This window comes from Pteropus medius, unplaced genomic scaffold (assembly GCF_902729225.1).
Source record: "Pteropus medius unplaced genomic scaffold, Ma_sr-lr_union100, whole genome shotgun sequence".
In the NCBI taxonomy this organism is placed as follows: Eukaryota; Metazoa; Chordata; class Mammalia; order Chiroptera; family Pteropodidae; genus Pteropus; species Pteropus medius.
The window spans coordinates 2,980,555-2,997,001 of NW_024340849.1; the positions used below are offsets into that span (position 1 = coordinate 2,980,555).

The 16,447-nt window shown below is 55.6% G+C and overlaps 1 protein-coding gene across 1 annotated transcript; it reads right to left on the bottom strand.

Moving 5' to 3' along the window:
* Positions 1-719: 719 nt before the first annotated feature.
* On the bottom strand, positions 720-14,001 carry CNDP2 (carnosine dipeptidase 2). Its single transcript, XM_039839607.1, has 11 exons — positions 13,803-14,001; positions 12,764-12,907; positions 11,199-11,361; positions 9,515-9,603; positions 7,844-8,044; positions 6,660-6,744; positions 5,645-5,805; positions 3,781-3,945; positions 2,700-2,841; positions 2,309-2,456; positions 720-1,435 (listed from the first exon to the last, which is right to left on the bottom strand). Exons 1-11 carry the CDS (start codon positions 13,860-13,862, stop codon positions 1,366-1,368), a joined length of 1,428 nt encoding a protein of 475 aa, XP_039695541.1. The 5' UTR covers positions 13,863-14,001; the 3' UTR covers positions 720-1,365.
* Positions 14,002-16,447: the final 2,446 nt, after the last annotated feature.

A 16,447-nucleotide genomic window follows, 5' to 3' on the forward strand; every position in this document is an offset into this window, starting at 1 on the left:
CCCTGTGTGCAGAGAAATGTCACCTGTGGCGCGGGGAAGCCGTTGGTCCCGTCACAGTAGCCTAGCCTGCATCCTCACTGATCGTGGTTTAAGATCCTTGTGGTCTAGCACCGCCTTCCTGACCGAAACCAAAACAGCAACCAGCGCCGAGTGAACTCCACGTTCCCTCATCCAAGTTCCTCCAGGTCAGGAATGCGGCCCTGTAAAGTCCTTTCCCAAGGAGACCAGGCAGCCGTGTTGCCACCAGTGGCCGGCTTCCCGCCGTGGAGTAACTAACGGTAATTTTGGCCATTCCAGAGCCTCCCCTATGCGCAGCTCTCCTGGGACGTTCGCTGACAAACACCCTCTTCGCGCGTAGAGCTCGCGTGCTCTAGCTGGAAGCTGGTGTGCACAGTGACCGAGCCCGCTTTCCCAGGGTCAGCTGACCCGAGGACTGGGATGGCTGGCTAGGAAGGACACCGTGGGCAGGCCTCCGGGGACGGGGGCGGTCTCAGGGAGCAGGTGTCAGAGAGAGGCCATGGGAGCTAAAAGGATGACTTCCAGTGCCACTACCCTGTGCTATTAAGTGTCGCTATGAGGGCCCAATTGCTAGCACCCTTTTCCTGTTCAAGTGCTGAGCCACACGCCCCGATGGCCGGCAAAGTGGCCGCGACAGACTTTACAAGGCCTGAGTGTCATTTACTCTGGTCTTTTTATCAGCTGGGCCAATAAAGTCTCCATTTTGTTTAAACCAGTTTAATTTGATGTTTGGCGACTTGGCGGTGTAAGGAATGGGGGGCACTCTCCTGCCACAGGGATTGGGGAGGGGGACACGCCACCACCCTGCCACATGCAGTGTGCTCCCTGGGCAAGTCGGACGGGCAGTGACGCATCCAGAGGCTTCGCTGGTACTTTTTATTCATCAGCACAGACCAACAAGCCCCTGTTAGGTTCAGGTGTGAGGGCCAACAAGATGCTGGGAGGTGTCAGCATTGGCTACGGTCTTCGGGGAGGACGGCACCGTGCGACCATGAGTGACCAGAGGGCAGCCCCTCGAGGCATCCGCTCCCTGACCCTGAATCGGAAGGCAGACATGGGACCAGGACACGCCCAGAACTTTCTACAGAAGAACTCATGCTGTTAGGTTGTGCCTATTTTCTGGGGACACAGTCATTCAGGGTCATCTGTAAGCCCCCAGGGCTGAACGTGTGCGACTGCCTGCTGGACGTAACCCCCTGGGGACAGGTGGGTGTCCCCGAGTCTACGCTGGGAAGTCTGTGCATGGCCTGACGGGAGAGGACAGGGAGAGACGCTGCCTTCCTGAGCAACTGGAAGGGGACAGGGGAGGGTGGGGCTCCTTCGGTGGCGCTCCCCGACACAGGGCCCTCAGTCCTTCAGCTGAGACACTTCATACAGGTACGCGGCCAGCATTTTCGTTCCTTCTACGTAGTTATGCCTAATGGAGAGGGACAAGTCATTGTGTTGGCTGGTGTCCGAGGTCCAGGCACACGCATGGCATTCTGGGAGCACCCCACCATCTCGGCTGGCCGGCCCCGAGCTCTGCTGGCCGTTAGAATCCAGGCACCCGGTCCCAAGTGCAGGTCAGTCCGACTGCCCCACAGGGACCGGCCCTGGTCCCGGTCCAACAGAACAGACGCTCTCACCCAGTGCCTGGTTATGAAAAGCCCTCCCATCATTCGGATCTGAAGCCTCCACCTCGTGCCCTAGGATCCAGGTCTGTCTTGTCCCTCAGCCCCCATGCGGGGACTCTGCCTCTGTCTTTGGCCCTGACGGGCCCACCCATGACCGTGGGGTGGCCCCTGCTTCCTGTCCCCCGCAGCTCTTCCTCAACTGCCTCTGGTCCTCCCTGCCTGTGTGGGCCTCTGCTCACTGCTGCCAACTCCGAGGTCCCCATCACGTCTGCATAAAGCAGGGACGCATGAAGGTGGCTTGTGAAGCTGGCAACGACGCTGTGATCTTTCAAGCAGGGACGTGCGGAGGCCCTTTCAGGAGTCGCAGGTGAAGCACAGAGCTAAACACAGACTGCCGGTCAAACCTGGGTTTTAAGAGCTGCCACTGCCCGCAGGCCGTCTCCCCTGCCTCCAATCAGTTGTCACCACACCAAGGACAGACAGTGGAGAGCACTGGGGGAGGGGGGGTGTCCCCAGAAACTGCCGCCTCTCGCTCTCTTTGCAGCAGGACAGGCGACGGTGTGAAAGAGGAAGGAACTGGAGGGGACTTGGGGGACGCCCTGGGCTGTCACAGGATTTCTCTCTGGCACCCACGAGGAGACTGGCCTGGATTCAGGACCAAGGGCCTGGAGCCTCACCTGTTGAGCTTCTCATTCTGGGAGTGGGCGCCGTCATCGGCTGACCCCACAGGCAACAGCATGACATTCTTGCCTGTGGCCTCCTGAAAAGTGAGGGTCACAGGGATGCTGCCACCTTCCCTGGTTAAGTCCGGCTCCACACCGAACACTGCGGGGGAAATGAAGAAAGAGGGACAGTGAGCCCTGGGCTGCGAGGCTGGGCTCCATCGCGGATCCCCCGCCCTGCAGGCCTGGGGACGGCGGCCACCCGCGAGGTCGCTGGGGGTGCCGCCTAGCCTGCATGCCGACTCTGCTCCGAGCGTCACCCCGTAGCCATGTGCCCATAGGACACGGGAGGGCCCCAGCAGACACGCCAAGGGCCCTAGCACCCGTCCCCAAGGAGAACGTCTACCTGTTTTCAGGGCTTTCCTCCCGGCCATGTAGTGGGGGTGGTTGAAGTCGGACACCCAGGGCTTCCCGCCGTGGCCCATGTACACCCGGAACTTGTTGGGGCTGCGCAGCTCGGCGAACTTCTTTGTCAGGTAGTTTGTGACCTGAACCACACACAGAGGAGACACAGTGTCATAAGGCCTGGCACCTGATCCGGTGCCAGGGATCTGTTCTATGAGGATCTACCACGAGTCTACGACAGGCTTACAGCGAACGCAGACCGAGTCTGCAGCGCATCTACAATGGGCCTACCACGGGCCTACAGCCGGTCTACGAATCTACAGGGGCTCTCATTTTCTGCTGCTAAACACTGAACTGCGTAACTGTGATAACAGAAAAAGGGATTTTAAGAAACAAAATCCAGTCATTTGAAAGTAAAAGTTAATGTTTTAATCTCAAGCAATTTACCCTTTATAGAAATATTCCCACATGATAATATTTGAACCAAGTTTTAAAAATTTTCTTCGATTTGCTTTATAAGAACAATCACATCCGGACCAAAAATTGAGCCTGGTGCTGACCCAGGGACACGTCCTGATGCCAGAATCCTGATCCTCGGCTTCTCTGCAACAGGCAAGGCCTTGAGCCCCCACCCCAGGAAACCTGCCCGGCCAGGTGGCTGCTCCCCGAAAGCCTGGCTGACCTACGGCAACCAGAACCTGCCCCCTCTGGATCCTCCCCTTCTGGAACCTTCCGCTCTGCTCCTCACCACAGCCCAGAAGTCACTCCCCTGGACTCTTACCATAACATACTTGACTCGAAGTCAGCATCCGATCTGAAGCCTCAGGATGAGGTCAGGTCAAGATTTGGCATGCCTCAGCAGTGATGAATGTCACTTATATGTGACACTTTTTATATGGCCTTTATCTTTAATCAGTTTCTGAACTGCTTATTCTAGTAATTATCTAATCTAGCTGGCCAGAATCGAGAAGTGGGAATGGGTGGGTTTGGGGTTGGCGTCTCTGCAGCTGTCCGCAGCCCTAGGAGAAGTCTTCTGCACCCCGAGCCTCTGCTGGTTCCCCGTACCCCCGCGCCCCACATGCCTGCTGGTTGACGGCCTCCGGAGTCATGTTCGGCACAAGCCTGATGGAGAACTTGCCAACCACCTTCCTCGGAATCACGGTCTTGGCCCCCGTACCAGAGAAGGCGCCTTCGATCCCGTGGAGGGACAAGGATGGGTACCGCCACCTGTGCATCAGGATGTCCTTCTGCAGGAAATGGCAGAGCGGGTCAGGGGACAAGTGTCTGCTGCTGGAGAGGATGGGAGTGCCATTTGGGAGGTCCCTCCGTGTCACCAGCCATCAACCAGGGGCCACACGAGCAAGGGAGGAGTACAGAGCCTGCAGCACTGGCAGAGGCGCCCGCCCCCGAGCCCACAAAGGGGGCTCCGCACTCTGGTCGGCCCCTCGGGTGGCATGTCTGCGCCCTAACGCAGCTCTTTACTGCTGGTGATTCCTGCCAACTCTGCAGAAGCTGGGGGCAGGGTGCCACAGACATGGCGCTCCTGTGGGGCCAGAGGTGCCAGGAGGAAGAGGGAGGCAAAACAGGCCATCTGTGAACCCCTTGCTAGGCCCACAGGACCCGGGACAGGGGGTAGTTCCCATGGGGGGAGGAGAGCCAGGGCAGCCCCTTGCGTCCTGAGCCCAGTGACCATGGATAAGCAACGTCACCTTCTACTGAGGGGACTGGCATGAAGCGGCCTTCTGTCTCCCGAGCACATAAACGATACTACTGCCTCTTGTGCCCTGTGTGTCCCAGCAGCGGCACAAGATGGGTCAGGAGAGGACGCGCAGCCACCTGAGCAGCTGGCCAGCCCAGAGAAACCGATGGGGCCCCCAGGGCTGCTCAGTGACATAGCCACACACGTAAGGTGGCCCCACCGTGACACCTTACGTAACAGCAAATGTCACTCTGAATGCAGCAGTGCAGAAGGTGACAGACGCTGCTTCAGACCCGCTTTTCCCAGACTCGTCCCTCCCAGACTGCCCGTGGCTTCGGGGCCCACCGACCGCCACGGGCCAGGACCGTCTCCCAGCTCCACCTGCAAAGCTTCCGCGCCACGTGGTCGCCCAAGGCGACTTTCTCCCACCTGCTCATCCCCCCCACGCCAGCCCAGTGTCCTCTCCCATGGCAGCCTCCCGGCCTCAGCCCCCACCCAGCCCCCACCTGGCCCTCACCACTGTCCTGGGGTCTGGGAGCCTCACGCTCCTCTCACAGCTGGTCACACCGCCACCTCCTGGGAGGGCACAGGGTGCCTCGGCTGATCTCAGCCTTTACCAGGCATCTTCAGAGCCTCATGCGCGCCCTCCCCCGGCTCGGCCGCCTATCCCCTGCGGGCCTCGCTGCCCCCTGCAGGCACACACAGCTCTGGACCACCCGTGCAGCCTCCACACACCCTCTCGAGGTCTTTGCCCACCTGTCTCTTGGAGAGACAGAAGCCAAGAGCTGAGCCGGCTGGCCATGCACCCCTTGTCCCCCCAGAGCCTGTCGCTGGAGTTCGAGCAATGCTGGCTACGCAGAGCGCGCTCACATCCACACCCGGAAACCAGGAACTAGAGACGGTCCAGAGCCGAGTTTCTCCCAGTGGGGAAGTAAACGTTGGTGCTAACAGGTGCCACCCCTGTATGGGCTCCGTCAGGCAGGAAGTCACCACCGGCCCAGTGCTGAGCACAGCGTCCTCCTCATGCAAACGGGCAAGTGCTGCCCTCACCGGGCTTCTCGGCACACGTTCTCCAGTCCCATGTCATCAAAACAAACTCCGGACATTGCCGAAAAGCTCCCAGCTCCGGCCCGGGAGCGTCCCGTACCACCCGATGGCCAGGCACACGGACACGCCGCATCTCTGCCAGCCCCTCTGGCTCCCGCCCACAGGCGTCCCCACACAGGGCACTCAGGTGGCCTGGGCACCTTGCAGCTGTGTAGCAGGGTCTCCGCCCCCACGTCCTTGGCGTATTCCTTCAGGTCGAAGTCGATCTCGTCGTACAGCTCCAGCTCCTCCTCCGTCACGGGCGCTACGGCCTCGCTGAGGCCGGGGACGAGGATCTTCCCCTTCCTGTCCAGCAAGGAGCCTGGGGAGAGCGGGCGAGGGCACTCAGCACGCAGGCGGCAGGGTGAGCGGTGCCCACCGCAGGACCAGGGTGTAGGCCGTGCAGCCGCGGGCCGAGGGCCAGCCGTCCTGGCACACGTGACGGCGCGGGCACACGTATTTCTTATGACATTTATCCACCACAAGGACTCAGCGAGGCGAGCAGCACCAACCCCACTTTTAAGGTACGGAGACTGAGACACGGAAGGGCAGGTAGACCGTCCCCTGTCCCAGACCAGGGCACACTGGGCCTCCCCTGAAAAGCACGCTATCCGAAAGCTCTCTTTCGGTGCACCGCCCGCAAGAAACCAGCTGCTCCCGGCTACGGAGGGGATGCTGTGCGGGCAGAGCGGCCTCCCGACTGCACACGCGTGGCAGCCATCGTCCGCCTGGGGAGGGAAACAGGCGAGGGAGCTGGGGCCTCGCTCTCACAGAGCTGGCCACCGGGAGACCTCCCTGTGGCCAGTTACCACGTATCGCAGACTGGATCAGATGCGCTCTGAGGAACAGGACACACACCGTGTCCAGAGCTAAGACAGTCGTGTGATTCCAGGGGACATGCCCTGTCTAGGGGAAGGAGCCAGGGGTGCCAAGCTGGACTTGGAGGCGAGGCAGGGTTTGGTGACACAGGGAAGGGAGGGTGTGAGGAAGATGGAGGCAGAAATGAAGCGTCAGCGTCCAGTCTTTACAGGGAGCAGTGAGCGGAGAAGGAGAAACAGCGTGACAAGAAGTGGCTCGTGAAAACTGCTTGGATGCACCAGCGCTGACGGCGGCCTGGAAAAAGGCCCACTCCGACCTCTCCCCCAAACCGCCCGCACCCACCAAAGCCCCGCTCACCCATCAGCGCAATGAGGTCTGTCATGGCCTCGTGCACCGAGCCCCCGTACACGCCAGAGTGCAGGTCTCTGTCACTGCATTCCACCTGGACGGAAACAAAGGCCACTCTGTTTGGCTGCTTAGCGGAAGCTTATTATCATCATGTGACAGTAAATTGAACAAAGAACGTTCACAAGACCTGACAGGCAATTTTTTAAATCAAGATTTGCCCTCAACGATCAAAACAAAGTATTCCCTAAATTACAAAACTTTGGAAGCAACAACAAAAAAACACCCTTGGAAATGCCAGTCCGAGTAAACCAGGAATGCTGCCCACAGCTGAGCCAGGAGTGATGCCCACAGGAGGAGGCACGCTGTGGGGGACTCGTCAAGCTCTCAGGTCCTTTCTGGAGGTTCTGTGAAGACCCTACGCCCAGTGCTGAAAGGATGAGACTATGAAAAAGAGCCAGCAAGGACCTGGAGCCCAGGGACAGGGGCTCAGACCCCGGCCAGCACTGACTAGCTGTGTGACCAGCTGGGGTGGGGCCTTCATGGCCTTAGGCTCCTCCCCGCGGCATGGCACAGGAAGGCGCTCCCTCCAGCTGCTGAGTCCTTGCCAGGTTGCCTGCAACAGGCAGAAGGGTGCCTGGCCCGGAGTGAGCGGTGAGTGCAACAACTGCGATCGTTTCTAGCTCTTTCCGGCCTGTAAGCCGCCTCTGCACGCAGGAGCTAACCTGTGTGGCAGGAACCCCCACCCTCCTCTGCAGACGAGAGCCCGAGGCCCGGCTGACCCGACAGTGAGCGCAGGCCTGTCCCCATCGTCTTCTGTGCTGAGGGCAACATCCCCACTCCCTCCGATCCTCAGTCAAGGGACAAAGCTTATGGGCGGAAGTACGAACATTCTAACTTTTAAAAGGAAGTCTTTAAAATGCACTGCACGCGTTCTCTCCTCTAAATGGACTAGCATTTCATCTTTTCTCAAGTGCTTCCAGACAACACCATGGAGAGCACCCTAGCTGGAAGCCGGTGACGCTGCCTCCTACCGGCCTCTGGGCCTGCAGTGTTACGAGGGCTTATGCCACGGGAGGGAGCTAGGACTGTGTTCCTCCCTCGTGCCTGTGGAGCTTCCTGGTACCCACACGTGAGCTAGCGGGGAACAAGCTGACTGTGGCTTGGGGACGCCACCACCGAGCGCGGCACGGTACCTCGATGAAGAAGTAGCAAATGCCCCTGAGACCATACGTGATGCATGGCTTCTTCTTCCCCAGCCAGTAATTGTCAGAGATGCAGATGTAGTCCACGTCTTTAAAGAATGTGTCTTTCTGGGCAAAGATCAGTTCATCCAGGCCTTCGGAGCCCGACTCCTCCATGCCTTCCAGGCAGAAGCGAATGTTGACAGGAACTTCCTGTGAAAGGAAGAACACTGGCAGGCGTTCGGCGCTCGTGAACCTTTAGTTCTTAGAAATAACAGACAGGAAGTCGCCGAGTACTCTGAAATCACCAATTTCGAACACGCGACTTCCTCCAGACCAGCCACTGGGGCTGTGTGCGTCCTATAGTGACCCAGTCCCCAGGCGCTGGGCTGTCAGGGGACAAGCCTTGTTCCAGCCACAGTCACATCCTGAGAACTCCTTCTGAGGAGTTCCTGTGTCACCAGGCCTCCTAGGCACGGGGTCTCTGCATGCACCCAGCATGCCTGCACTGATGTAAAAGGCTGTGACACAAAGCCACCCTGGTCCCTGCTCCGCCCTGAGGGAGGGAGAGCCTTTTCCTAACTCAGAAGGCGTTTCTGCATGATGGCTTCCACTCTCTCGCACCAAGGCCCCTATCCTGAAGCGCTGACAACTTTGATACACCACTGTCCACCTGCCCCCGCTCTGCGGTGTCCCGGGGTGCACGGTGTGGCACAGGCCTCGCTCGGACCCCAGCCTGCAGAGACCTGGCCAGGACTGGCCCTAGGCGGCACTGCTCCCAGCACGGCCTGCCTTCCCCCCTCAGGCCCACGAATGGAATCCTTCTCGGGACCTCGGTGTGTGGGACAAGTGTGTGGGACAGATGTAAGTGGAGCTGATCTGGGTGGCTCTGCCCTACACATGGCCGTTCCTCCCCTCGGCTGCCCCAGGCCCTGAGGGCCCTGGAGGATGGAGAGCCATCCCTGCTCCTGTGCCTAGCACGTGGTGGCCACATGGGCCCCGCCCTCCACAGATTCTGGGCCTTGGCTCTCTCCTGTGCAAAATGGATGCCTGGACCAGAGGTTCCATGACCCTGTTCGAATCTACCACTTCATGCTGACAAAAATGCTTGTCATATAACTGCTTTTATCACAATACGAGATAAAAGATGCAAAAACCATCTATATACTATCACAATTGGGTTAAAAACAGTTGAAAAGATTGGCACGTAACAAAATGCTGAGATTCTAGGCAACTTTTTCCTCTCTACTTCTCTGTATTTTACAGGCGACTTTCAACAAGGAATAGATACTTAATATTTTTTAAATGTATCTTTAAAACAAAGTGTGCATTTAGGAAGCTGATAATGGCGCAGAGCAAGGGGCCTGTCCGTTATCGCAGAGCCCATGCGAGGGGGCGAGCATGCTCCCTGGCGGGCCGCTCATGTGTGGCCTGGGTCCCCGCTGCAGCATCAGCAGTGCGGCCACTGGACACCGCCACGATCACATCCGCAGAGTTTCTGAAGCCAGACTGCGACTTACAACCGTAGCTCTGCGTCCCGGTGCGGACGGCGTGGGTGAGAGCGCTGTCTCACAGCCCAGGGATCCTGGAGCTTTACGAGCTGTTCTGGGGCCAGCAGGGCCAGCTTTGCAGCACTTGGAGGGAATCTGATGATGCAGGCACAGCCCGACGTGGGGAACATACCTGACCTGTTTTCTGGAAGGCCTCCAGGGCGTTCATCCAGCCAGCCACTGGCCCCTTATCGTCTGTTGCGCCTCTCCCATACAACTTGCCTGGAACAGCAACGAGCAAATTCATGAAGTTATGATGACGACGACAGTGAACATCTGGTAACATCTTAGAAAACCACACCCAGCCGTCCTAACAGTTCCTCCAGAAATCAGAAGTCCCCTTGCACCCCACCAGAAGCCCCAATTCTCCACCCACCACCCTGCCAGAACTGCCGGCGCCCAGGAGTAAGCTGCGTGGTGCGCCCAGCCCCTCCCGCCCGCTGGCACCGCGGGCAGGCAGTGTGCGCGTCCTGCGGACCTGGGGCATGGACGTCAGACACAGCTCCAGGAAACCTCTGCCGGCCACAGCTTTAAAATCTGTTTCCATAACCAGCTGGCAGCGGGAAGGGCGGGAAACCGGTCACAGGTAGGAACCAACTACCTGCCTCACCACACCCCACTTTCAACATCAAATCGATAAAGAATAAATCTTAAATTTGTGATTTATTTCTCTAGGGTATCACTTTGAGAACTAAAAGACACAATGTGTAGTAAGTCATAGCACTGTCCCTCTGTGTACCTGCTCCTGAGACCCGGACAAAGCCGGGTGTCTGGGCTGGGCACTGGCCGCCATGGACCACAAGTGGGGAAGCAGGCCAGGCCCTCCTCCTGGCCCTCTGTCACGGGACACAAGGCACTGCGAGACAGACCAGGTCAGAGCAAGGACAGCCATCGCCTGCTGGGGACGCAGTCTCTCTCGTGGTCTGTCCTGGCCACCCCTGACTTCCTCATTCCTCATTCCTGAGACTTCAAATGTTTGGCAGTTTTAACTTGGCCCACCCCAAAGTAGTATGAGGCTTAATTTAAAACAATCATTACCCTAGAAATTTCGAGTTAAACCCAACTTTTCACAGGCGCTAGAGGGCTCCCTCAGAAGCCTGCTTGTTCCTGCGACCACTGCCTGCCGCTGCGGAAGTGACTGCGGGCCGAGTGCCAGGGCAAGCGCAGCGCCCCTCTGCCCAGTACCCTGCCCAGCTCCGGCGATGCCCGGAGTCTACTGAGTGTGCCTGTCCTGTGTGGCCAGGGAGGGGCTGCACTGGGTGACAAGTGCTGGTGCCTACACAGGTATTCATGTGGCACCAGTGATAGAGGAGGGGACGAGACAGAGAGCTGAAGAAGCCAGTGTCACCAAGTCTCCAGGGGTGCCAATCAGAGGCATGTGAGATCTTGGGGTGTGAGGGGGGTGGGGCTGGGAGAGTGCAGGACTCAGTCAGTATGAGAGGAGGAGCAAGTGGAGGAGAGCTGAGGCAGGGACTGAGGCCTGGGAGGCCTGGGAGCTACTGGGGGGCCTGGGGGAGTGGGGAAGGGGAGCTGGGGGGCCCGGGGGAGTGGGAGAAGCTACAGGCCGCAGTTCTGACGGTTTTCTGAGACCTGCCAGCAACAGAGGGAAGCGTAGCTGACCCAAGGCCACGAGACCTCGTTTCCTCAAGGACAGGGGTTTTTGTGACGTTTCCAGGACCGGAACACCTGCCAAAATCTGTGGGGACTGGACTTCTAAGTTACATGAAGGCCATCTGTTCTGGGAAGCTGGCACCCAGGAGACCACCGCGACCTGGCTTCAGCCAAGCCACACAGGTGCTCCTGAGCAGGGGCCTCACCATCTCGCTCCACCAGGGTGAAGGGCTCGCTGTCCCAGCCGTCCTCCAAGGCTGCCGGCTGCACGTCCAGATGTCCATACACACACACCGTCTTCTTCTGGGGGTCGGAGCCCAGTTTGCCCAGTAAAATGGGAGGGAGTGGTATCTCTGAGCCATCAGGGAGCTAGGAGGCGAGAGGGGAACCAAAGATGGCCTTTCTTCAAACATTCTGGTGTTTGCTGCAGGCACTGTTGAAATAGCTGGAGCGTTATCTGTTCTCATTAATCACTCTCTATTGTAGAGTTTAAGGTCACATTCTTCAACTGAGTCATCGATTAACAAGAATTTACTTTCCTACAATCCAGAGCATATACACTGAATTATGTTTACCAACTGCAGGCGATTTGGTAAATTTTTAAAGGCAGATAAGGTACGTTTTTGAAATTCCGCATATAGATTACTATCACGCACAGAAAGGGCCTTCGGCCAGGACACAGAGAACGCAAGTCACTGGGAGCTGCGCCTAGTCAGGCGGTGGGAGCTGGTCCTCCCTCTCTGCTCTCTCCCACCGCCCTGTATCTTAACCACGGCATCCTCTTTGCCTAGACTAGAAATGCAGGTAGGCAAATCAGCGTCAATCCCCACATCGAACACAGCGCTTCCCCCACTTCGGCATCAGCTGGACCCCTCTGCCTTTCACCAAGACCAGAGGTCCCCAACTCCCAGGCCATGGACCAGTACCGGCTGTGGCCTGTTAGAAACCAGGCTTCACTGCAGGAGGTGAGCGGTAGCGAGCAAGAGAGGCTTCGTCTGCATTTGCGGTCGCTCCCCAGCGCCAGCATCGCCGCCTCAGCTCCACCTCGGATCAGCAGGCATTAGATTCTCATAAGAGCATTGGTTCCTGGTGCCAGGAAGGTTGGGGACCACTGCCCTAGACCACTGCCGTCTCAGGCTGTGGGGAACACCATGTACCCATACTTGCTCCTCCAGCTCCCACAGTCTAACAAGAAAAGACCATCACGAAATGCCACAAGCCCACAGCTGGGCAGGGCAACTCTGAAAACAGATGGCATGAAACATGTAACTCACACAGGGTCGAAGTCATCTGAACTAAGAGAGGGACCAGCTCGGTGTAAAGCGAGATTACTCATATAAGTTTGGAGGAAAACGACCAACTGCATCTGTCAGAACCCTGCCTTACAATATAACTGAGCCTCCAGCCCCACATTCAAAGTAGCTCTTTTTCCTACCAGGTGGGATACTGAGGGACACTGCAGGGGCGGGGTGGGGGATGGGGGGAGGTGGGGGGTTGTACCCAGCCATTTTCTAAGAATGCCCATGATGCTAACTATTATTAAGTGATGCTCAACAGTTCTCCTTCCTGGAGAAAAATACTGAGCATGACAAAACTTCTGCTCCAACCCAACCATAAGAAATCACGCAGAGATTAGCATCTAAATCAGGTGTTTGTTTTAACCAGCAGGTGATCTGAGGCATCCAATGGTTTGAGAACCCACTGAGTCCTCTCAGCTCCTCAGGTGCCACCTGCTCACTACGGCTCTGCCTCGCCAAGAACCACACTCTACCTTCTGTTTTCCGATATCCACCAGTTCCACGGAGCCGCCCAGCTGCTTGATGTCCCCAGCGGCGACTTCCATCATCCTTCTGATCTCCCCTCTCTTCTCGGGCCACGCAGACACACTCTGGATGGCCACCCATTCCGCAAGTTTCTGTGTATGGACAGAAAGCACGAAGGGGTTCTCACAAGGGGTCCTTCAGGAGGAAAGGCAGTCACTTTGCCGTGTCTCAGGCATCCAAAGTTGACGCCATCTGAACATGCTGACTAGGTATAGAAGAAGAGATCTCTCTCGCTTGCTTTTTGCTGAAGACTTAAAAACACCCAACATTTTCACAGTCCAACTTAGCTTAGTCATCATCTCAACAATGGCCAAGTTCTCTAAAGTTTTAGAATGAGACTAACAATTTCATCTGAAATGCATCTAAAGAAAAACTTTAAAGCATGATTCTTTATGTTAATCTCAAGAAACATATTAATATATAACATTACCAAATCATTAAAACCTGCTAAATACATAACAGGTCTTTATGTATACCACAAAAAAATTACAGGTGGAGATTAATTGAAAATCTGGGATTACCTCTGCTATTTCTAGAAACATATATTAAGACTTTCTATCAAAAGCCAAAAGTGTAACTTCCGTACTGTAAGTACATACACATACATACATTTTTTTTGTTAATTTTTTTTTTTTTTTTGTGGTGAAGACACTTAAGATCTACTCTCTTGGCAAAGTTCAAGAACACAGTGCAGTATCGTTGACGTCAATCACCATGCTATTCATTAGGTCCCAGGACTTGTTCATTTTATAACTGGAAGTCTGTGCCCTTTGACCACGTCTGCCTGCTCCCCGCACCAGCCCCTGGCAACCACCATTCCACTCTGCTGCTTTGAGTTCACGTTTTTTAGACTGTGCACATAAGTGAGGTCATATAGTGTTTGTCTATTGTTAATATTAGATTTAAGCAGCATAATTCATACTAGTTTCTCTGAGCCCCATAGAATGAAAGAAAATTTTAGGTTTACTTAAGTAAATATTCCCTCACCTTAATGTAGCGATCCTGATTTTCATCAACATACTTAAACAGGGTAGTGAGGACCGACATCTTTCAACCAGACCGCAGACCTTGGAGAGTCTTAGAAGGAAGAACAAGTTGTCAATCCTGCCTCTACCCAACACCTGACTGGTGAAGGGTCAGGAAGGCAGTTCAGGGTCATAAACTCCTACCCCACCTTCCCAGCCATCACGAGGACAGCAGGTGACCACGGAGGCAGAAATGAAAGCTCTGGGGGCAGTTAGAGGCTCACGTTGATCTCCCATTCTTTTTCAGAAGGAGACGGTACCCTAAAATGTGTCAAAGTGGCAGAAAACTGAAGAAAGGGTCTGAGCTGAAGACAATCTGATGAAAATTAGAGGTAGGGACTTCCCAGTAGCACTGATTTATCGGCACTTAATTTCTTTTAAATTTTACTCTCTAAAGCACAGAGAATTTTCCACTTCCTATGACCACAGAGGAAATAATCACTTCAAGGATTCCAGCAAGGGTCACAGTCTGTCTCTCGTAGCCACTAACCCACGACACAGCAAAAAAGCGCAAGGAGAGGCAGATACTCTCTAAGGTTGATAATCCGAATTCTGAAACTGCGGAGGGCAACAAGTGACACCGCCATAAAGGCCCGATGAAGACAGAGCCACTCCCGTCCAACTCACAGCTTCCCTCCCGAGGGCATTTTCTAACATCGTTTCTCCTGTGTGAAACCCAGCACACTCCGCTCCACCTCACGAACGCAGACGAAAAGAAATCATTTAACGTGATCGTCTTTAAAATCTGGAATGTACGTGAAACAAAAATTGGCTCCGGTATTGAGACTTTCAAAATTGGTTCTGTCCCCTTCCTTCAACTGACAAGAAGGATTCTGTCAAGTGGCAAGACTCAGACTTAAGTGGTGGTTGAACAGAGCTCAGCTGAAGTCACACGATCTCACCACGTCTAGTAGCTCTGATGCCTGCGTACCCACGCACCGCGGTCAAAGAGCATTTTTTCTTGGTATAGGATTCCAAATTAATTTCTAAACAGAGGGGTGACTGTTCCCACTGTGACATGAAGCGTGGCAGCTGCTCAGCAGATTATGGCAGTTACCTGAGCTGTGCAGTGAATTGAGTAAGGACAGGAGGTCAGACTACTTATTCTCAGTGCCTCCTTCCTCCTCGGCAAACACCAGCGACGGGGCATAAATATTTACAAACTTCCTAGCCAACTGATTGTTTCGGCTGAGGCTCTCATCTGAAAAAGCCTAGTAAGACAGCCTGTGAGCGCTGTAGAGAAACTTCCTGGGTGTTATTAGCCAAATTTTCACCCATCGCTGAAAATGCAAACAGGGAAGCTACCTATGACAACGTGTTATGCTGTGCACTCTTACTTGGGTTATCGGTCACTAAATACCACGGATCCCAAGCTCACTGTGGTATAGTCGCATTAACATTATGTTCTTTGCAGCCAAATGAACCAATGGTCTTCTAGGAGGATCTGGAGGATCTCCACAGTCAACAGACCAGACTGGGAAAGCTCTCCATGCCAACTTCCAGGGCTGGACAAAAAGCAACATCTCTGAACTACTGATAAGGTCAAGGCCAGCTAAGCCAAGTCCATTTCCTTTCTCCGATTCACAGTTTTGGGTTATTCTTTGCCTTCTGCCTCCCCCAAAATAAATGGGATCACTTTTATATGCCCCTTTGAACTCAGTTTGTTAAGGTAAAAGCACTATGTTGGAGTGAATGATAGCAAATATCCTTTCAAAGGAAGTACCATCTTGACTCTCCTCTTAAAATCTACTTTCCTGAGGAATAACAAAGTTTAAATAGTGAAACCATTGGGAGGGGAAGGAGAAACGAAACTGGTAGCACCAGGAACCACCAAGCAACACCATCAACGATTCTTTTAGTTCTCAGTTTCCCAATCTTGTCCCCCATTAACTCAAGGCATATATTAAATAAATGCCTAAATTATGGGTTGGAATCTCTGTAAAAACCAATAAAACAGGGGCAAGAACCTCCAATTTGCCCAATTTAGAGCTTTATTGTTAGCACCAGACGACCCTGAACCAAGGGCCATGTCCATTTTACACACGATGGGACGGCTGCCCTGCCCCGGACCTGCGAGGGAAGGTTTTAGTTTCCTGCAGGCCTCGCCCGACGGAGGGCGTGACCGGCCGGAGCTCGGGGCGCTCTTCCTGCCGCCCGCAACGCCCCTGGTCCCCGTGCCCGTTCCATTTTAACGAGACACCCTCTTTTCCTGTCACTGCCGGCGACGCGGACCAGGCGGTGGGCACGGCCCCTCCGGAGCCGGGCTCCGGGGCGCGACTCCTCTCGGGGCCTCCGACCGCGGCCCGCCGCGCACGCCCGGCCTCTGCCGCTCGCCCCTCGGCCTCCGCCCCACTTCCACCCGCCGAGGCGCGACGCCCGCCGCCCCACTTGAATCTGCCGGTCGACCCGCGGAGCGCCCACTCACTGTGAAACTGACCACCACTGCCACTGCTGGTTGTTGCGCCGCCGCCCCAGACGGACACATTCGGTTCCGTCTTGCCCCGATTCACCTCAGCCAGGTTGAGACCCGGCAGGTTGCCCTGCCCTTTCACTTACCAGAAACACCCCGCCCTTTCACTCCATCTCAGGCGTCGTTCTGTTCCTTCA